Genomic DNA, 22,792 nt, shown 5'->3' with positions numbered 1-22,792 from the left:
GGGCATCTACCCAAAAGAACAAAAGACATTCTACAAAAAAGACATCTACACTCGAATGTGTATAGTGGCACAATTCATAATTGCAAAGATGTGGAAATAACCCAAGTGCCCATCAATACATGAGTGGATTAATAAAATGTGGTATATGTATACCATGGAGTACTATTCAGCTATAAGAAACAAAGGTGATATAGCACCTCTTGTATACTCCTGGATAGAGTTGGAACCCATTCTACTAAGCGAAGTATTCCAAGAATGGAAAAATAAGTACCGCATGTACTCACCATCAAATTGGTATTAACTGATCAACACTTAAGTGCACATATAAGAATAACATTTATTAGATGTTGGGCAGGGGGGTGAGGGTAGGAGGGGATGGACATATGCACAAACAGCGAGTGTGATGCGCATCACCCGGGGGATGGACACGCTTCAAGCTAGTACTTAAGGGGGAGGAGGGCAAGGGCAACATACATAACCTAAACATCTGTACCCCCATAATATGCTGAAATAAAAAAAAAATAAAGTAAGTTGATGAAGGTACACTGAAAAGAAACTTGGAAGAGGAGTAGAGGAATGTGTGGGCTGAAAAGGGAGAGTTTCATAGAATTATGTTATTATAGAGTAGTGAGGTATCTTGAAGAAACTTTTTTCCCTCTAGAATGTTCTTGGATCCCTACATAATTGAGCTTTCTAGTAATATGAATCTCATAAATCTGGGAAAGGCCAAAGCAAGGGTTACGTTAGTCTATAAAGATAAGCATGAATTTTTGGAGATGGAGGAATGAAGAATTTTATGAGGAAATTTCAGCAGGAGAAAATATTTATGTTCAAGAATATACCAATATTTTTTACTTTACAGCTGTATTACAATCCGAATAACTGTCATCATACTTATGATTCAATGCTGTCTCCCCCCAGCATCCTAATTTATAAACAAATGAAAGGAAAATAAGATGATTAGATGGATTTTATATAATATGCATATTTATATATCACAGAGAATTTTCAGAAAACCACATCACTTTAGAATTTAAAAGGAAGTTTTATATTTACTATTTCACTTTATTTTTGAAATTTATTGATTGATTGAGGCAGAGTCTCACCCTATTACCCCCAGCTAGAGTATAGTGGTGTCATCATAGCTCACTATAACTTCAAACTCCTGGGCTCCAGTGATCCTCCTGCCTCAGCCTCCAGAGTAGTTTGGAACTACATGTCACACCACAACTGGCTAATTTTTAAAATTTTTTGTAGAGATGGGGTTTTGCTTTATTGCTTATTCTGATCTCAAACTCCTGGCCTCAAGCAATCTTCCTGCCTGGGCCTCCCAAAATGCTAGGATTACAGGTGCAAGCCACCATGCCTACTGTTTCAGTTTAATAAGAAGAGAAAAGATAAACCCTGAAGTAGGTGACGAAGGAATTATCTCCATGTCAGGATCTATTCAGCCCTTCTGCATCACAGGGATGGCATTCGGTGCTTCATCTCTGGACAGCCAGTCCCCTGTTCTTGGTACTGCACTGTGCTGCTGCTGTGCTGCTTTTAATTTGCAGGATTACATAGTGATGGTGTACAGGGCATGCTCTGGCCAGGAGAGCATCTGAGCAGAAGACAGTGCTCTCCTGGCCAGAGTAGGCCTTCATCTTTGGGGAACGATGAGTGTAGAGCGGGATCCTCTACCAGGTCAATGGTGAGACAGTTTAAGGACAGGCTGTTAGCTGTCATCAGGCCATGCTAGGCCCGGCCTTGCCGTAGGAGTGGAATTGGAGGGACTGGTGGAGCTCTGCCCAGCCCACTCACTCCATGGCTTCACACTCAGGAATTGTCCTTTCTCCTGCTTCTTTTTCATTATCTCTAGGCTTTTAGGAATTACTGTGTATTTCCTCCATCCCTGGAAATATTTTGGGCATTTCACATATTAGCTGAAGAACAATCCCTGGGATAAGGAATTCAACTGTCTTATGTGATTCACTTTTTTCTAATAAAGCAAATGGTGCAATAAATTCATTGTGAGCCCCACTAAGTAACAACAGCTATTCATCCTCTAGGATTTCTTTCTTTTTTTTTTTTTATGATCCCATATTGTGTATATGTAGCCTATGAGTTAAGGGCTTAATAGTATTTAAAGTTCCTGATTAACTTTTCACTCTGATCTTCTTTGTCAACTGTTAGTTTTCACAGTAAGTCTTCTGTTTTGTAATGTAGGGGAACTGAATATGGAACAAGTGTACATTCAGAGTCAGATTACTTCATTGAAAATATAGGCAAAGATTTTCAAACACTTTGTCCATGGCTGAGTCCCAAGCATTTTCCATTGTTAAAAAAAAAAAAAAATCAACAATACTGATAGTAATAATGATGTCACCATTATGGGAACAGGATCATTTCTTTTTGCTTCACATGGCATTTGAGATCTTTTGAATTATTTTTAGCCTCATTCAGTCCTTCCCACTTTTCCATCAAAACAAATCTGATTTGACTTTTTGTATAACAGGTAAGTCAACATGGCAAGTGCTGGAACACACTGGCTCACTGGTGCTTTGGAGTTAAGGACATTGGTCTACAGTATTCATTCATAAGACTGTGATAGCTAGTGGTGAGGAATTTTAGACATTAAGCACTGCACAGAGCTTTCGTTGCTGCCACTTGCCCTGATATACTGTCCCCTGGTATAATCATGGGGAATTTTTTCCTAACATGTTATATCCTGTATTTTTCTGGTGCTCTATAAGAGTTTGTAAAGCGATATTCTTACGGAGTAGATCTCTCCTCCTTTCGTGTTAATAGATACACATGCATAGAATTTGACTCTTGAGAGGCATTATGCAGAATAAATATGAAGATTTGAATAGGGATTGTCTTTTGTATCCACATAAAGCTAGTATGTTGCTTGGTACATTATGGGTGCTCTATAAATGTTAATTGTCATAAATTCTTGAACCCAAAAGTTTAAATGAAGTCCAATTAAATTTTATTGAGCCATGTACTATGTTAGGTGAAGAAAGTAAAAATATTGGCAAGGCAGTTGTTGGGAGAGTGGATTCCCTTGGTAACTGGAGGATAATCTCACACACATACACTTTTTGTTTTTTTCTTTACAATTAGAGATGTTATGGCAGAAACAAAGAAATAGTGAAGTTGAAAGGAGAGGGCAGTTTATTCCTGGCAGGCATGAGGAAGGTCACTTAGGGGGGGTCATCTGGTCATGAGATCTGATGTAGTCTTTGCAAGATGAGGATGCGGAGAAGGAAACTCCCTTTATTCTAGTTCTCTGAATGTGTTTGAAAGACAAAATAGGTTTGGTGTCTGGCATCGATATCATAGATACTTTGTAATGTTTGTTTCTTTTATAACCAGGATTGTTGTTTTCTCTGGTTCCCATGCTCACTGTGTTTTCATGCCTTCTTCCTTAAGAATTGCCTGAGGTTCCATCCATTGAGGAGGAAGTGGAAGAAACAGAGTCTTGGGCGAAGCCGCTCATCCACCTTTGGCAGACGAGGTCCCCTAACTTTGTGGCTGAGCAAGAGTATAATGCAGCTGTGGCCAAGATGGAGCCATACTGTGCCATCTGCACTCTGCTTAAGCCCTACTACAAGGTAATGGCTGGTGCTGTCATTGTTCCCTCTCACCGTGGTCTGTATGCTCTGTATGACTGCCCACCCACAAGGTTACCTGTAGGCTCAGTATGACCATGAGAGGAAGACAGTAGTCTTTCTGTAGCTAGTGGCCTTCACAGAATAATAAACAATTTCTAAGTGCTCCTTTGGAGATACTTTTCTGACAGTACTTTATCTTTTTTGAATATCTTGTATTGTTTTAGGGAAGGGGCACTTCCAACCTTTCTACCCCTTTTGCCAAGAAACACAGAACTTAAAGCTTACAAATCGTAACAATTTGCAAAGAGAGAGCCTAGACTTAGTCTCTGTTTTTTGTTTGAAAATATCACTCTCAAATAATACAAATGTCAGCTTTGGGCCTAAATGTGTCTCTTCACCTTCCCATGTGAAACATGCAAAAGTTGCAGCCAGGACTTGATAAAAGGGAAATGTCCGGCGTACCCTGATCATCCCACTGTGCTTGATGCTTGATGTATTCTGTATATCTTATGCCAACAGCATCTCAACTCATGGAGGGCCACATTCTTCAGCACTAACACAAATGAAATGATCTTTAGGGATCTAGTAAAGGTGGCACTACATGATCCATTTGAAAATGCAATATATTATAAAGTATGTTGTCACGAACATTGTATTTGGGATTATGTTGTCATTAATAGAATCAGAAATTTATTCAAGATCATATCTGTCTTAGAGTTCCATGTAAAAGTAAACTCTATTTCATTCAGAATTTCAGAGCAAGAAAATGTGTTGTGATAGGCCATATTTTCAGACCTTTGCTAACAGAGAAAATATTTTATTCACTTCATGTTTTTGAATGTGGCACTGGTGAGTGACAAACGTTATTTTTGTTTTTCTTTGGTTATTAAATTTCTGTGTTCTAACTTTTTATTGATTTTATTTCTACATCATTATCTGCCTATGTATTTCCCAATAATTAATAAAATTTCAACTAAAATTTTAGGATTTGGGGAAATATAAAATCTATAAGGTAATTATAGTTACAAATAAATACCAGACACGTTTCTCATATATTTTGGTGAGAGGTGATAATTTTACTTGGCACATTATCCTTTCTAAGTGTCATGTGGAAGATTATCTCTTCTGTTGTTTTCAAACTTTGAGGTGAGGCAGAAGCCTTTGAAGCGTCTCTCTATACTGTTGCACAGATTAAAACTGGGGTCTTTGAACAAGTGTAACCAGGTAAGATTCCTCAGTCTATGGAAGCAGGTTTGTTGACCAGTACAAATAAAGAAACAAACAAACAAAAAAATTTCATCAGAAGAATTGATGTTTTCCATGAACTATTTCTGGAAAAACACAGTTTTAGTAGCTCTTCATTTTCTTATATTTGCAGACATGCATCTTCTCTTGTTCTTACAGATTAGCCTCTGGATGGGCATCTGAGGTGTAGCATTGTTAAAAAGTGAATGGTTGGCTCAAAGAGAGCAACAGGAAGAAAAAAAAGTTACAAGTTAGTGGCTGTAACCAGGTGTTTGTGGATTTGAGGAGCAGAACAAATGATGGGCACTTTTCCATGTTTTTCACTCGTTTGGAAATGTTGTGTTTTTTCAGCCAGATAGCAGCAATGAAGAAAATGATGCTAGATGGGAGATGAAGTTAGATGAAGTGGATACGTCGGGAGCAAAGACTAAGCCCCTCATTCCAGAGATGTGTTTTATTTATAGTGAAGAAAATATAGAATATTCCCCACCCAATGCCTTCCTTGAAGAGGATGGAACAAGTCTTCTGATTTCTTGTGCAAAATGCTGTGTACGGGTTCATGCAAGTAAATGAATCTATAATTCATGAAGCTTTTCGGTGTTTCACATAGTCTTTATTTCTCACTTCTTTGTAACCTGTCAAATCTATTGCATATCACTATTGCTATTCTTAATGGTTAGATCGTTCTTTCTCACACTTCTTGTAAAAGCATGAGTAGGTATAATCATCCTTTTTTCTCCAGTTTCATGCAGTATCAGTGGAGAGCACATCTGGTTTTCTTGTTTTTTGGGGGTCTATATTTTGAAATGTTTTTGACTGAGTGAAGGACTAGACTTGAAGGTTTAGAGATTTTATTATTGTCCATTCATCAGTTATCAGTATTCTCTATTGTACTATTGTGAGAATTAGATCCCAATAAGATGCAAATTCTCATGTTTCCTAGGAACAATATCAGTTATGAAACATGAGAACCAGAATTATCTTTGAGATAGATTTACTTATGCTTTGTTATAAGCAGTGGATTCAGAACAGTATGGTAGGCACATGTCCTGATTTTATTGTTTCAGTCCTGAGATGTGAAATATTTTATTAAAGATGTGAAAGACCTAATGCATGGATCCATACTATTGTCTTATAGGTTGTTATGGTATTCCTTCTCATGAGATCTGTGATGGATGGCTCTGTGCCCGGTGCAAAATGAATGCATGGACAGCAGTAAGTGGCTTATTTTGGAATTGCTCAGCCCTCCTCTCACCCCACCGTGGACACGTTTAAATCTAGTGAAAGGATAAGATTGCACCCTTGCTTTTGTATGCAATTCCACACATCCCTGTATTTCTCGTCTTCCCTCTCCAAATCACTTTATATGCTAGCTCTGTATCTGTTGTAGAAGTATTGGGTAAATTTCTAGGTTTTCTTTCTTTATATAGGAATCTGCAGGGATTGTCAATTTATCAAGTCCACACGTACATTTTCAAGACCTCAAAATTTTGCTTTATTTTCCTGCCCAGCCCTATTTTGCAGTTCTTGAAAATAGTATTCTAAGAAGCAGTCAAGGTGGGTCCTTAGTGACCCCTGAAGAAACCATGCTCATATCCAACTTTCCAACTGGTGTCAGGCCTTTCCCCCACGTATTCATCTTTGCCTTCGTACAGTAACAAACTCTAGAGTGTCTGCTGTGTGTTGTGCATTCTTGTCAACTTGACATAGAACATTTAATAACGACTGATTCTCCATTTGGGGGACACAGAATGCTCTTGCTATGAATTGTTTTTCCTGAAGACCCTGTTGAAAGTTAAGCTTACTTTTAATCTTTGATTCCATTATCTACTATGTCACACATTTTGCCATTTAATTAGGTTCTGCCTTCATTTTTCTTAAAAATTGTCTTTAAGGAACAATCAGAACATTGTTGAAAGTGAAAAGCTACTAGATCTCAACACTGAGTCCCTCACTCATGCATAGCAGTTGCTCAGCTTGATAATTTTAGTTAGTAGCATTTGCTTTGTTTCTCAATGATCTCTAATGACAAAGAATTAAATTTCCTTGCAACCAAAGTTAAAAACCTGAAGGGCAATATAAAGAATATGCTTTGCATGATGAGAATTTATGTCATGACTATGTATATTTAGCTCTCAGTGTGGAAATAAACATGGCGATTGTAAATTAAAGGAGTGTGAGGGATATCTTCCGGAATGATTTTATTGCTGGCATTCTCTTGGATAGTGAGGGAAGAAAGGAGGTAAATATGGACACTGTCGTCCAACTAATCTGGTATATTTAATATCAGAAGTAATATCTCCCATTTAAGAAGTGTGTGCATTGGTGTACTCATGACTTTTGGTATAGTCGTGTGTCACTTAATGACAGAGATACTCTGATAAGCATGTTGTTAGGCAATATCGTCATTGTGTGAGCATCAGAGTATACTTACACAAACCTAGTTGGTGTAGCCTATTACACACCTGGGCTATATAGTCTAGCCTGTTGCTTCTGCTGTACTGAATACTGTAGGCAGTAGTAACACATTGGTAAGTATATATCTAAACATATAAAAGGGACAGTAAAAATGCAATATTATAATCTTATGGGACTACCATCATGTATGCTGTCTGTTGTTGACTAAAACTTTATTATGGGACACATGATTGTATTTCCTTTTGTGTGATCATTATATCATAAAAAAAAACTATGTAAATGTAGAGCATCTTTAAAACAGCTAGGAAGTCCTGCTTATAATCAGGACTGGATAAATATATCTAGCTCTTATTACGATATGGTTCCTATTTTCTGTACCCAAGTAAAGTCTTGTGGAATCAGTTTGATAACTATCTGGTCATGTCCTCTCACTCACCCCAGTGCATAAATTTAGAAATTAAGAGATCATCTAATCCAATTCACCATTGCATTAAGAGTTCTCTGTTCCATCCGCAGTTACTGCCTGGCTCCTGTGCTCACACACTGAGCAGTCCTGTTGTCCAAGGTACCATTGTCCTTTGCATGGCAGAGCCAGGGCCAGGCCTAAGCCACCCACCCTGATTCTAAAGCTGGTTCTGATTGATCACGCTGTTTTCATGTAGCATGTTTTAAAAAGAAAGTCCTCTGTTTAATCACTCTTTGGAATAGATTTAAAGCATCTTCCCATTAATCTTAACTCTTTGCTCCCTCAAAAACTATAATATGCCACTTGTGTTTTAATATTGCAACCATGTAAATCTCTTTCAATTTGCAATAGAACTGGGAACTCTTGAATATAACTTTACAGTGATTTTAAGACTCACATAATTTCTTGTTTCTAATTAGAAATGATCTGAATTCACGGTGGATTACAGTTGTTTTTTAAATTTATCCATTTTGTGTATACTTTGTCATTTTTTAAATTTATCCATTTTAAGTATACTTTGTCTATGAAGCTCCATTCCTATTTCTCCTAAAAAGTAATTGAATGCAGTTTAAGTACTGCAGAGAAGCAACTGACAATATTGATATTCTGACTTTAACACCCTGATTTAGCGTGGCAGTGAGTGTTGCAGTATTAATTTCTACTAAACACTTAAGTGTGATTTCTTTGAATTTTGTGACTGGAATGATTGCATTTTAAAAGTATCCTTAGACTTAACTTCTTGAGCAATCAATCTCACACTGTCAGTTTTAAGATTCCAGAGGAGCCCTAGCTTTTTTAAAAATAGAAAATATAAAGGAGCTTGTGGATATCTAATAGTGCAGTCGAGGTCAGATGATATTTCAGTGCTGGCTTGTACTTCACTAACTCTCATTCCTAATTATTTCCTAGGATTTTTATTAACATGCCTTGTGAAGGTAAGAGTTATTCATCAGGAATGCAAAATATTCATTCCTATAGCATATTTAGCTTGGGCCATAAGATTATACACCCAATGTAATTATGCTATTACTATTTGTTTCCTTTTATCATAAGTGCTTTTCAATACCTTGTATTTATTTATTTATTTTTCTTTTTGAGACAGAGTCTCACTCTGTTGCCAGAGTAGAATGCCGTGGCATCAGCCTAGCTCACAGCAACCTCAAACTCCTGGGCTCAAGCTATCCTTCTGCCTCAGCCTCCCGAGTAGCTGGGACTACAGGCATGCGCCACCATGCCCGGCTAATTTTTTCTGTATAGATTTTTAGTTGTCCAAATAATTTCTTTCTATTTTTAGTAGAGATGGGGTCTCGCTCTTGCTCAGGCTGGTCTCGAACTCCTGACCTTGAGCGATCCACTCGCCTCGGCCTCCCAGAGTGCTAGGATTACAGGTGTGAGCCACTGCGCCTGGCCTGTATTTATTTTTAATGAGGCATATGACAAGTGTATGCAGCAGTTTTAATTTTTAAAGATTGTTTTTAAAAAGAGAGACCATATTATAATAGTAGTTTATCATAGAGTTAGAAATCAATAATAATTTAGAAGCAAGGTATTTTAGTTGTCAGTTCATCTAATCCCAGACAATAAATAAATAAACTAATACGTTAGAATGTGGTAAGTTTCGTCAACTTCAACCTGGGCAAGTTAGTGGAGGATGTATGCAAGGCTGGAGTCAATGCTCATAGACCAGTTGTCTTTTTATTTACCAGTTCTAAAGAGTGGGTGTCACTCTGGACTCAGTTTCCCTGCTAGGTTTTAAGCAACTGGAGGGCAGAACCTTGTCTCATTTATCTCTGTAACACCCCTAAAACCTGGTCTAATGTTCAGTCATTTCTGAAGTAACAGGGTATGAGGTAGGAAGCTTTAGATCATAGTGGTATGGGCCAGATCTTTTTTGTGACCTTCTGTGTCCTCACCATTTCCAAATACTAGGTTCAGACCTTGCTCTGATCCATTTCGCTACCATTTTCTTGCCTTTTCCGTTCATGTCAATTAAAATAAGAAACAAAAGCTGTATTGCAACTTCACCTGCATGTGCTTGAGAAGAGGCTAGTTTTAATTTGGTATTATACTGTCATTTGAATTCTAAGATTATAGTTTCATGCCCAACTTCAAATGAAATGAAATGAAACTGACAAAGACCCCCACAAAATAACTGTCTATTGGGGTTGTATATTCATAGCTCTAATTAGACCTCATCACTTTGAGCCCTTGCTTTGTGCTATTTTAGTATTGCTTAGATAAATAGACACAACTACCTGAACGTTGTGTTTGATTTATAAACCACCTTTACTAGATTATTTTATTTACGGCTCTGTTTGTTTGGAATCCTTTGTGGTCTTTTTATTCCAAACATTATCAAGTCCTGTTTTTAGGTGTAGAAAGTCAATACTCTGATTTTAGTATCTGTCTCTTGTAATTTTGACTCTTAGGTATCTCATCACTTTTTACCTAAATTTCTATAGTTTGTGTCTAATCCGTACATCAGTTTTTACTGCAAATCACTGCTAATTGAGAATGTTATGCCAATATTGTCACCATAAAAATTCGGAATTTGTATTGCTTTCTTCATGGATTTTTTTTCCCACCATTTTTTCTTTTTTTATCCCCACATTGAAAATTTTTTTGAGTCTAAGTATTTTTGTGGAATATTTGAAAGGTACTTTTGGGCTATACTTCTAATTATGAAGGAAGATGTTAAGTTAAATGTCTGGAATAAACTGGTAACCTAAATATTCACTTTATTCTAAAAAATTAATAATCCATGCCCTTATAATTTGTAGAGCATTAGAAGGTAGTTGCTAGTACATTATGGGAGGATTTTCTATGTGATCTTCTGAAGAAGTTATAATATAGAATTCTAAAGAATAAAAGAAATATAAGCAGGTTAAAAAAATTAAGGAATTCAAATAAGATTATTTTTTAAATTTAAGAGATAATGTAAATAATCCTTTGGTAGCTGTTTCTCTCCAGGGAATTTGGATGTTTCTTCAGGTACCTTTCTGGAGGTGGGGGATGTGGGGTTTTGTTAGAGTGCCGTAGATGGGAGTGAGAACTACATGTGAAGATTGGTAACTTAACATCATAGGAAGTCACAGAAACTGACATCCTACTCAGATTTATGACTGACCAATCACGAGTTGCTAGTCTTCTGTACATTGCAGCCTTAAGCCTGTGCTGTTGTTTTTCATTGTGAGTTTGAAAAATTCCAAACAAAGTATCATTTGCGCTATGTTTTACTAGGGAGCTTTTTTATTACCTTAAATAATTCTTGCGGGTAGGCAGGGTAAATGTAAATGCAGTAGCTCACATACCTATAATCTAAATAAAATCTAAATTGAAGGGAGATTTAAAAGCAACATAATAAGAAGTTTTGACCAGCGATGTGTAACCAAGTTTCTCCCTGACCCTAAAATCTCTTGATTCTGGCTTGCTTTGTATTTCTATTTTCTTTACTTAGTTTTTATTATAAAATTTGGGGCCTTCAAGGGTACTAAATTTATTCATGTACTTCTTTTTTTTTTGAGACAGAGTCTCACTCTTTTGCCCGGGCTAGAGTGAGTGCCGTGGCGTCAGCCTAGCTCACAGCAACCTCAGACTCCTGGGCTTGAGCGATCCTTCTGCCTCAGCCTCCCGAGTAGCTGGGACTACAGGCATGCGCCACCGTGCCCGGCTAATTTTTTCTATATATATTTTTAGTTGTCCAATTAATTTCTTTCTATTTTTAGTAGAGACGGGGTCTCGCTCTTGCTCAGGCTGGTTGCGAACTCCTGAGCTCAAACAATCCGCCCGCCTCGGCCTCCCAGAGTGCTAGGATTACAGGTGTGAGCCACCGCGCCCGGCCTATTCATGTACTTCTTAACCTACTTAGAGGTGACGAATAACAGAAACGTGTTAGAATAGTGTGTGACACTGGTAATTATTGACCAGATGGCAATTTACACGTCATTTTATATTTTCATCATTATATATTATTCATCTGTGAAAATGCCATGTATAATACCACAGTGGTGGATACATGTCATTATACATTTGTCCAAATTCATAGAATGTACAACAAATCTTACATAAACCATGGATTTTGGGCGATAATATGTTGATAATGTAGGTTCATCAATTATAACAAATGCACCACTCTAGTGGGGATGTCGATAATGAGAGTGGCAATGTATATATGGGGGCAGGAGGTATATGGGAAGTCTTTGTATCTTCCTTTGCTATGAACCTAAAATTGGTACTAAAAATAAAGTCTAATAAAAATTATTTTAAGGCCTTGCTATAACTCTTTCTACCTGCCATTTGGGAATGTGTGGCAGAGCACATTATGCTCTAAATTCCTTTTTATTTCAATATATCCCTTTACACTTAATTCAGGAGAATTTGAATATATATGTTTGATAGTAATATGGTGTAAAAAAAAAAGCAGCTATCCATTATGCCATTATATTCTTGGATGAATATTGCCATGCTATGAAAAAGTAGATTTTGTAATGAAAAATAAAAATCACTTAATAGTTTAGAATTCTCATTCTATATAATGAAATACATAAACTATGTAATTATACACATCTATTATCTACTGAAAAGCAGTTATTGTACTCTGCAGAATAATAATGAAAGTTGTATATGTATAACAAACATAACATTGTTTCTTTTTCCCAAAACAGTTTTAAGAAATCAAAATCCAAACATGAAAGGGGTTTTTAGTTTGGCCATGCATATATTCTCTGTGCCCATTTTTTTACTTATTTGTTCGTTTTTAAAAATGGGATAAAAATGAGTTATGAACAATCTATACCTTGATTAACATTTGGAATTAGATTTTCCTTTCCTCTTACAAATAGTGAAATACCCACTTGCAGTGATTAAACATTTTGTCTGGGCATGGTAGCTCACGCCTGTAACCCTAGCACTCTGGGAGATGGAGGCAGGAGGATTGCTTGAGCTCAGGAGTTCGAGACCAGCCTGAACTAAATCGAGACCCTGTCTCTACTAAAAATAGAAAAATTAGCCAGGTGTTGTGGCACATGCCTGTAGTCCCACCTAGTAGGGAGGCTGAGGCAGGAGGATCATTCGAGCCCAGGAGTTTGGGGTTGCAGTGAGCGATGATGTACTCTAGCCAGAGCAGCAGAGTGTGACTGTCTGAAAAAAAAAAAAAATTGGTGGCTGATGACTTTTTTTTTTATTGCTCAAATGTAAATAGCATCTACAGTTTGAGCAATGGTTGTCATTCATGCCCTTCAGTGCTACACATGGCTATTTTATTTGGTTCCTGGATGAAAGTGAAGTCTTTTCATTACATAAATATAGTAAAAAAATTAAATTCTAGAACTCCCTGAGATAGTGGTCTCTATACAACCCACCCCCACACTGTTGCTCAATCTTGGCTAAAGAGTGTAAGTCATTCGTTGGAAAATATTTATCAGAACTCCTGATCTTTGTAGGGTACCTTAGTCCAACTCCCACCCTTAAGTCTCAGGTAAAAATTATTCATCTCTTGGAAAGCTGTTAATTCTTGACATCGTTGGGAACCATGAAGCTCCAACTCTCTATTTACTTCTGAGTAGTAATTGGCGGGTTGAGAAAGACTATCTGTTAGCTAGAGTCTTTGACTTCCACCGTTGGTGGTGGCACATCTGATGACAAGGAACCCTAACTCCATTCTGTTGAATCTGAAGGTAGAGCTTTCTCTCCTATCCAGAGCAGGAGTTCTCTTAGGGTGGAGATTATTAAAGAAAATTTGTATCTTGGAGGATTCTGTTATTTTATTCTGTAACTCAACCTTTATTCCCCTTATCTAACTGTCCAAGTAAAAATAGTGGGGCTGATGATTGATAGAAGAAATTATCAATCACTGGGCTCTTGGGAATCTTCTGGTTTGTAAGAAAAAGTAGTTTTATGTTTTAACTTTGTTCCTGGAAATTCATAATAAGTATTGATTTAGATATAAGCTAATATAAGTAGTAGGGGTAGAATTTTCTCAGGTTCCACAGAGCTTAATACTGACAAAGACTACGGAATTCTACATTTCCTCAGAAATCTCATTTTAGAGATCGTAAGGCAGAGGGTTTAAGGAAGTAGTAATTCCTTTGCCCAGGATCAGCCACTGCGTGATAAGAGAGCCAGGATTCAAGGCTGTGCTGAGTCCTCCAGATGCCCAGGCCTGGACTCATTCTACTCAGCTACTTGTTTTTAGAGTGGAAAGAAGGCTGAACAACTGACCTAATTCTAAAGTGTTTTTGACTGGTTTTTGTTTGTTTACATTAGAAATAAAGTCAGTACTATCTTCTAGTGTTACTGGTTATCTACTTAATATAGAATAATTAGCATTATTGGGTGGTTGAATAGAGTAGGTTCCTTTCCCTTTCATTTTCATTCTAGTTTCTGCCCAGAGGAACTTTCCCAGAACCAGATAATCTCCTGAATCCAATTTCCCAACTGACAACAGGGTTGACATTTTTCTTTTGTGAAGAGCTCTGAAGTGGCTTTGTAGATCAGAGCTATTGATTTTGAGATCAGATTGGCTTATGGCCTTGAGGGGTCATGGTGGCACTGCTGCTCCCTCTGATCTGTTTTATGCTGATTTTTTTTTTTTTTTAAATTCCATGAGATACTGTCAAGACCAGGTGATGAGAGGCTGTCGGCCTGCAAGGCTGACTTTGATCCTCATATAAAGCAAAACTAGTGGAAAAAGAAAGGCCCCAGTTCTTGTCAAAGGCAGGGCATTCACCAGTGGGTGGTGGCTGTTTGTAGCAAAGTGGAAGCCTTTACTACCTTGTTCCTCCCCATCTAGGTGTCCCTGTAAACCACTAGCCAGGACCCTACTCTCCCATTTGAGGTAATGCATTTGGATTCAAAATTACCTCTTGCCTCCTAAGGTGGCAAATTATTCTGAACAGCTGCAGACTTAAACCTTGGCCCAGAAAGGCCAGGGTGGTAATAATTATTTTACTTTAACCAAACAGAACAGCACATTTGAGGATATCAATTATCCTGACAGCATAGCTATGATGCGGAAGCCTTTCTGTCAGGGAACTGCTTACAGGCTAAAAAGTCACAAATCATTTTTCTCTGTTCTTTCCTCTCCCTTTTGCTCAATACCCTCTTCCCCTTTGTAATGGAGAGAAAGAAAGAGAAGTCTACATAGCTTACTGTAAGTGGAACTGTATTCATAAATAGCTTCTTGATTGAGAACAAATGCCTCATTAATCTTTAGTGCTTCAACCAGAGAGCACAAGTAAAGTCAGGAAGAATAATGAGTGGCATTACGGGAGCCTACCATACTATACTGCACACCCGGCTGTGCGTGCCTGGAGGTCACTGGGCTGCAAGGCACATCTCCTCTGCAGTGAGGAAAGAGATCCCCAGGAAGAGTGGAGGCGGGGGTGGGGGGGTTGCAGGGCAGACGTTTCTCATGAATGGCAAAAATTAATCCAGTGGTCTGATGGAGAAATCATGTACTTTGCTGTTTGTTATTGATGGTCATGCTGGGAAGAAAGAATAAACCAGCTGGGTTTTTATTTGAAAGCCAAGTGTTGTATAATTTTAACAGTTAAGAGGTATGTTCAGCTTCAGGTACTTTGCTCAGGATCCTGGAAATACTATTATGTAAATGTAGTAGGCTCCATGTAGATTACCTTTGACCAGTCTTACATTATGTAGATGCTTCTTCTTGGACCACCTAACATGTGCCTGGCTTGCTACACAGCTACTAGACAACTGCTCTGAAAACCTTAAGTACTTAAAAGTTTTCTTTCTGAAAATCTTTAGAGATAGTTGTGGTTTAAGTGAGTAAATGTCAATTTTTCATGGAAATACTCAAAAATAAGATTTTGAAATCTATTTGGTTATATTTTTAGCTCAACTGTATGCCCTAGGAAATGACATTCATATAATGTCATTAAGTACAAATAGTAAACTTAGGTATTTGTACTAATGGGATACTCATGAGTTGGGGGTACTCATCTCAAACCAGAGTGGCAGATTAGTAACTCCCAGCTATGATTCATGTAAGTGTTTTGTTTTGGCTAATGAATTTTCTAGTATACAAAATAGGGGATCCCTCTCCCACCAAAGATGTTCTAGTTCTAATCCCTGGAACCTGTAAATATATTATGTTGCATCAAAAAGGGAATTATGGTAAAAGAATTGAGGTTGCTAATCAGCTGATCCTTCAACAGGAAGATTATTGTGGATTATCTGATGGGTACAATCAACATAATCACAAAGGCACTTAAATATGGAAAAAGGAGGCGGAAGAGGAGGTTAGTGTGATGTCTGTGTGAGAAGAACTTGACTCTCTGTTGCTGGCTTTGAAGATGGAGGAGGAGGACCAAGAGCCTAAGAATTTGCATGGCTTCTGGAAGCTAGGGAGGGCATGGGAGCGGATCCTCCCCTAGAGCTTCCGGAAAGGAATGAGCCCTGTTGACACCTTGATTTTAGTTCACCTAGGCCCATTTTGGACTTCTGACCTACTGAACTGTATACATTGAAGGTGTTTTAAGCCACTATGAGTGAGGTGGTTTGTTATTGGGGGAACCAATACAGTATTCAATAGAAAGCCTTTTGAAAGGGTTATTAGTTTCACGTTGCACAGGTATGTTGCATTCTCAGTCTCACCTCTTCAGGCATCTTATCTGCCCAAGTCACTTCTGTCTTTCTAGTCCACACCCTCTGCTTTCCGGACTCCAGCAAAGTCCTTTAACCTTACTGTAACAGTAGGATTCAGTTCTGTACCCAACTTGTCAATCTCTCTGTCTCCTCATGTTCTTGCTTCTGTTTTTACATCTCCTTACTTGTACTCTCAGCTCCCTTGCCACTTTCTTCCTTTTTTATTCTCACTCAGCATAACTTACTCTGGTCAATCTAACTCCCTAAGTGCTCTGCCCCTGCACCCCTGTAGCTGAATATGGCTGGAGAGAAACACCCAGTATGTGGATTGCTCTTGCTTTCAATTTGTTACTTAAGTGGGTCCTCAGTGGGGCCCAGTAATTGATACTGCATTCCCGTCTTCCACTCACTCCACCGCTCTCCTGGATGACTGTTTAAACCTTCTCTCCAGAAACTTCCTCACTTCCTCCTCCTCCTTTACTTGCACCTAATATGCTCACTTCATATTTCACTGAGAAACAGGAAGCCATCAGCAGAGATCTTCTGCAAGTTTCCACCTATGTCATATCTGTAATCCTGAGGCCATTCCCTCCCTTCTCCATAGGATCATAGTTCTGATAAGTCATGCCTCTGTCTTCCACATCATCAATACTCCTCTCTCTAGATGCACATCTGCTGTTGTTTCTTCCCTCTTTGAGCCCAAAGATCTCTCTTGACTCTTTCCATGCCAGCTAGCTCTCTATACCTCTGCTCCCTTATATACTAAAGCTCCTTAAAAGACTTGTCTTTACTTTCGCCATTTCCCCTACTTCTCTCTTGAACCTATTCTAATTACAGACTTTGCCCCATTTCCATAGAAGTGTCTCTTTCACCAGCATCGTTAGTTGGTCACCGCCTCCTGTTTGAGGCATATCTTCACTTGGCCTCCAGCACCGTGGAGTCTGCTGCATTTCCTCCTGCTTCACCAGCCACTTCTTCTTACTCTCTGTAGCTGGGTCCTCTTCATCTCCCCAACCTGGTAATGTTACAGTTCCTCAGGGTTCAGAACTTGGGCCTCTTCTCTGCACTAACCTGCTTGGTGATCTCATTCGGTCGCATAGCTTTAGTGGTTTTCAATAACGTCTACTCGTTGTGGCTTGTATCTTTGTATTTCCAGCTTAACCTCCCCTGAACTGCAGACCCATAGAGCCACCTTCCAGTGCAGCATCTCTGTTTGCATGTCCAATAATTACCTCAAACTCACCGTGTTCCAAATGGAATTTCAGATCTACTCCTGTAGGCTTCCTCATTTCCAATGCATGGGATCTCAGGCCTTTACCTGGTGAAGCCAGAAACTTTAGATTTGATGCTTTTCTTTTTCTCATACTCCATGTGTCTCTGATAGTAAAGCCTGCCTTCCCTATGTTCAAAATGAATGTTGAATCCCGGCCAGTTCTGATCACCTTTGCTTGTATTACTCAGATCTAATCCACTCATTACCTCTTTCCTGGATTATGGCACAAACCTGGTAACTTCCCATTTCTACCCACGTACCCCTTAGAGTCTGCTGTCAACAAAGCAGTTGGAGTGACCCATTTAAAATGTAAGTCAGAATTATGTCCTTGCTCTGCTCAAACCTTACCATGCTTTCCATCCCAGTTAGAGAAAAGCCATCACCTTTTTTCATGGACTGTGAAGCCTTTTCAGATATTATTCTTCTTACTTTCTGACAACCTTTCCTATCAGAAAAGGCCAGTATCTACCTGTGTCGCCTTTCTCTAGGTAACTCCCTGGGCTACTCCCATAGCACTTAACACCCTCTAACATCTTCTTAATCCACTTGTTGATTTTGTCTGCCCCGTTCCCCAATGTATTAATTAGTTTTTTGAGGGCAGGATCTTTGTTATTCACTGCTGTTGCTCAGTGTCTAGAGCACATAATGGGGATTAATCAATATTTGTCAGATGAATGAATGTTTTCACTTATAATATAACTAGATGTGGGCATCTGAGTTAGAGAACTCGCTTGCTGGTATAAAATTCATTGGACGTTGTGAATTTCCTTTCAAAGGTGCTGCTGGACACCTGCCATTCAATTTCCTAATCACTCAGAACTCATGCCAGCCCTGTCTTTAGGTGAGATCCTATCCTTTCTTCAGCTGTGATAAACGAGCCACATATCCAGAAATGTTCTCCCATGTTTTGTTGATCAGCACTAGTTTTCCGTTAATGTGATTAATTACTCTTTGTTTTCCCAGCTCAGACAGCCCTATTTTATGGTTTTGCATTTCTGTTATGAACTTGTCAGATAAATGAGGCTGTGTTTGTGGGGGTACTTCAATCTCATAATTTTTCTATGGCACTGAAAATTGGCTTTAGTGAGTTTAGTGGATATGTTAGCTAAAATGAGAGCTTCTTATGAGGCAGCTTGAGAATGCTGGTATTGGCATTTCTTTAACTGATGTTTTATAGAAGAGACATTGGAACATGATTTCCCTCTACTACAAATAATGAACAACTGTGATAGCCATATTATAACAATGCCCTTCTCATTGTTGTTAATGTTGTGTCAGCATTTTGATTATAAACACTCTTTTTCATGATTTAATAACTGAGCCATAAAGAAATCATTCCATATTATGAATTGGTATACCAGCTATTCTTTTCAGGGGTGATATTTTTATGGAACCACATTTTAAAAATAGTTGGCATTGTTAAAAGGGGATTTTGTCAGTGGTGCTAGGTTAGGGAAAGGGGCCAAACCAACAAAAGGACAATGATCAGAATATGATCTGACTTTATATTTTTTCATTCAGGTTTTAGCTGCTCTGAGGGGGAAAAATATACATCAGAATGGCTTTTTTAATGCTGTTCTTGGGAGACAGAAACAACAGCTGCATTATAGAGTAATCACGTTGTAACAGGCATTTTAGTATATATTTTTCTGATTTGTTTTAGAGAACATTGGTTGACTAGAAATATATCTAAATCGTTATAGTAGTGAGTCATTTTTTTACTGGGTGTTATTGTTCCTGGAAAAAGCATGCTCTTTAAACATAAGATAAAACAAGATGGGCAATGAGCACAGACTGTTGAATTTTATTTATTTATTTTGTTCTGCAAGGCTGAACAGTTTTGATATCTCCATAGGTAAGATTGGAAATAAGTTACAGTACACTGGAAAACTCTAGAAAAAATCATAGGTGCCCATTTAAGATTTTCATTTAAGTAAAAGAAAATAGAAAAAAATGTGATAAGCATTCATGGTTACATTAATTTTAAATTACACATGTTTATATAAAAAGGATTACTTTGTGTATCTGTGGGTTTTCTTTTTTTAAATATAAAAGTACTAGATATTGCTAGGAAAGTTTTCCATTTCCAACATTCTCAAATTCTCAAATCTCATGTTTAATGGAAACTGCTGCTACTATTTGGTCAGTTAGATTTTAAGAACTTTTCTATGTATAACCAAGTGTTATGGTTTGCTGTTATTGAGGAACCCAAATAGTATCACAGTTTATTTAACATGCCACAGTGTTTTCTCTTAATACTACATTTTATAATTTTTAATACCTCAGTGTTTATGTATTTGCCATGTTGTTTTTATTACTATTTAAAATTTCAAGCCTTAATCTATTCTTATTATAAAAATTTGGACGTTCTAAATAAAATTTAAGTGTCTGATAATTCCAGTTCCCCGCAGAGGTAACTGTGTTCTGCATTATAAATAGAAATAAAATGACAGTGATTGCACATTCCTTCTTCTCCGTAGATGGAAATGTTTAAGGTAGATTGTAAGAAGTTGAATTGCTGAGTCATTATTTGTGTGCCTTTAAATTTTGATTGGTAATGCTAGATTCCTCTCTAAAGTCATTATAACAACCCATATACCTCAAAACTAGATATTTTCTAAGTTAAAAATCTAAAGTTAGATCTCATTATTTCATTTTGTATTTCCTTTATTCTTGAGGTTCTTTTCACGTGCTTATTGGCAGTGAGTCATCTTTGAGTCCGTTGCACATTTTTCAAGTGTGGATTTTAAAAAATATTTTCTGGAAAACAATTTTTTATGTATGTATTGAGAATATTTTTTGTCTCATGTTGATTTGTTATATTTTATCCTTTAGAATTTTAAAATTTTGATGTCTTAAATTTTAAATTTTGTGAGTAGTCCTGTTTACCCTAATTTTACCAATATATTTGCTTATATTTTCTTTTAATACTTTTATCATTGTGTTTTGTTTTTAAATAAATTGTAATTTAGTTTTATGAATCGGGGGCACACACACACACACACACACACACACACCCACACCCACACCCACACTTCATTCAGTTGGATCCTGACATTCTAAATACCATTTGTTGAATAGTTTTTGGTATTAGTTTTTGATTAGTTTTTTCACCTCTATCTTTCTGTTCTCTAATTCTCTCTTTAACTAAAAATAACCTGCTATTCAACATATCATTTAAGTTTTTAATTTCAATGATTTTTTTTGTTCTAGAATTTCTATTTGGTGGTTTTTTTTTTCTTTTTTTTTTGTGACAGAGTCTCACTCTGTTGCCCTGGCTAGAGTGCCGTGGCGTTAGCCTAGCTCACAGCAACCTCAAACTCCTGGACTCAAGCGATCCTACTGCCTCAGCCTCCCGAGTAGCTGGGACTACAAGCATGCGCCACCATGCCCGGCTAGTTTTTTCTACATATTTTTAGTTGTCCAATTAATTTCTTTCTCTTTTTAGTAGAGACGGGGTCTCGCTCTTGCTCAGGCTGGTCTTGAACTCCTGACCTTGAGCGATCCACCCGCCTCGGCCTCCCAGAGTGCTAGAATTACAGGCGTGAGCCACCTCGCCCAGCTATTTGGTGGTTTTTAAAAAAATTCCTTTGCCATTTATTTATAGTTTCTTTTTTACATTTTAATTGCACTCATTTATTTTTTAAAACATATCAAAATACAGCTTACCCTGAACAATGCAAAGGTTAGTCATGCCAAACCCACTGCACAGTTTAAAATCTATAAAACTTTGACTTCTCAAAAACTTAACTACTAATATCCCCCTATTGATGAGAAGCCTTACTGGTAAGAGTCAGTTAACACGTATTTTGTATGTATTGTATGTATTATGTGCTGTATTCTTATAATGAAGTATGCTAGAGAAAAGAAAATCTTATTAAGAGAGTCATAAGGAAGAGAAAATATATTTACTATCCATTTAGTGGAAGTGGATCATCATAAAAGTCTCCATCCTCGTTGTCCTCATGTTGGATGGGCAGAGGAGGAAGACGAAGAAGAGGGATTGGTCTTGATGCTTCAGGGGTAGAAGAAAATGCACATTTGTGGACTCTTGTATTTCAAACTGTTGTTGAACTGTTGTTCAAGGGTCAATTGTACTCTTACTCATTTTGTGTCTGAGATCATTGTGCGTCTAATTCTACTGTTATTTTCTGCTGTTGGAACAATAATTTCTTGTATGATTTTTGAGCTTTGTGAGCTTATATTCCTTAGAACTCAATTATTTGTGAATTTCTTGAGGCCTCTGTTATAGGTAGTTGCTGAAAATTACATTTTCCATTTTTAGATAATCATAGTACATCTTCAAATAATATCCTCCTTCATGAACAATATAACAATCTCACAACAGTATAATTTCATTAACTCCTTCTTTCATTTACGATCTTATCTTACATTTTCCTTCTTTATAGACTATACTCCACAATGTTGGGTTTTGTTTTGTTTTAAGCAGTTGTTTTTAATGAAAAATTTTTTTCCTCTCTCTCCTCCCACCCTCTCCCCATGTGTGTATGCTTTGAAGATACTAAAAAATGATTTTATATTTACCCAGTTAATTACCCTTTTTGATATTCTTCATTCCTTCCTGCTGATCTGTCATGAAGTCTGATGTCATTTCTTCATTTTTTGCATTCGATATTGTGTGGATCTACTGGGGTCAAATTCTGTTTGATTTTTGTCTCTCTGAGAATGTTTCTATTTTGCCTTTATTTCCCTGGAAATAGAATTCTAGGTTAGCAGGTTTTTATTTAAGTATTTTACAGATACTGATCTGTATTGATCTATTGCCTATTTGCCTTCAATATTTCAGGTTTGATGTTACCCGTAACTCATATAGTTGTTTCTGAATGTGGCTTTTTTCCTCTGCTTTTAAGATCTGTTCTTTACATTTGGTTTCCGGAATTTTGACTGCTATGTAGCTAGGTGTTATTGTTTGTTCATTTTGTTTTGTTTTTTAAACTTACCAGTTCAGAGTTTGCTGGGATTTTTGGATCTGTGGGTTGATGCCTTTTATCTCCTTTGGAAAGTTTTCTGTCATTATCTTTTCAAATATTTCTTCTTACCCACTGTCTCTCCAATTATACATAAATTGAATAGTTTGTTATTTTACCTTAGATCTGTGTTCATTTTTATAACTGCTTTTTTCTCTTTGTCTGTCAATCTGATACATTTGGCCTTCTGTATCCA

General features: G+C 37.4%; 1 protein-coding gene across 2 annotated transcripts in view; it reads left to right on the top strand.

Annotated features, from left to right (window-relative positions):
- The window catches only part of KDM4C (lysine (K)-specific demethylase 4C), a 379,345-nt gene that overhangs the window by 224,827 nt on the left and 131,726 nt on the right, over positions 1-22,792 (top strand). For both annotated transcript variants that reach the window (XM_012647402.1, XM_012647399.1), the window contains exons 13-15: positions 3,418-3,599; positions 5,196-5,409; positions 5,983-6,059. In XM_012647402.1, the coding sequence (XP_012502856.1) occupies positions 3,418-3,599; positions 5,196-5,409; positions 5,983-6,059 (473 nt within the window). The remainder of the gene's footprint in view (positions 1-3,417; positions 3,600-5,195; positions 5,410-5,982; positions 6,060-22,792) is intronic.

This window comes from Propithecus coquereli, unplaced genomic scaffold (genome assembly GCF_000956105.1).
Source record: "Propithecus coquereli isolate 6110/MARCELLA unplaced genomic scaffold, Pcoq_1.0 Scaffold267, whole genome shotgun sequence".
Classification (NCBI taxonomy): Eukaryota; Metazoa; Chordata; class Mammalia; order Primates; family Indriidae; genus Propithecus; species Propithecus coquereli.
The sequence above is the reverse complement of the archived record's forward strand: the minus strand, read 5'-3'. Positions and strand labels throughout refer to the sequence as shown.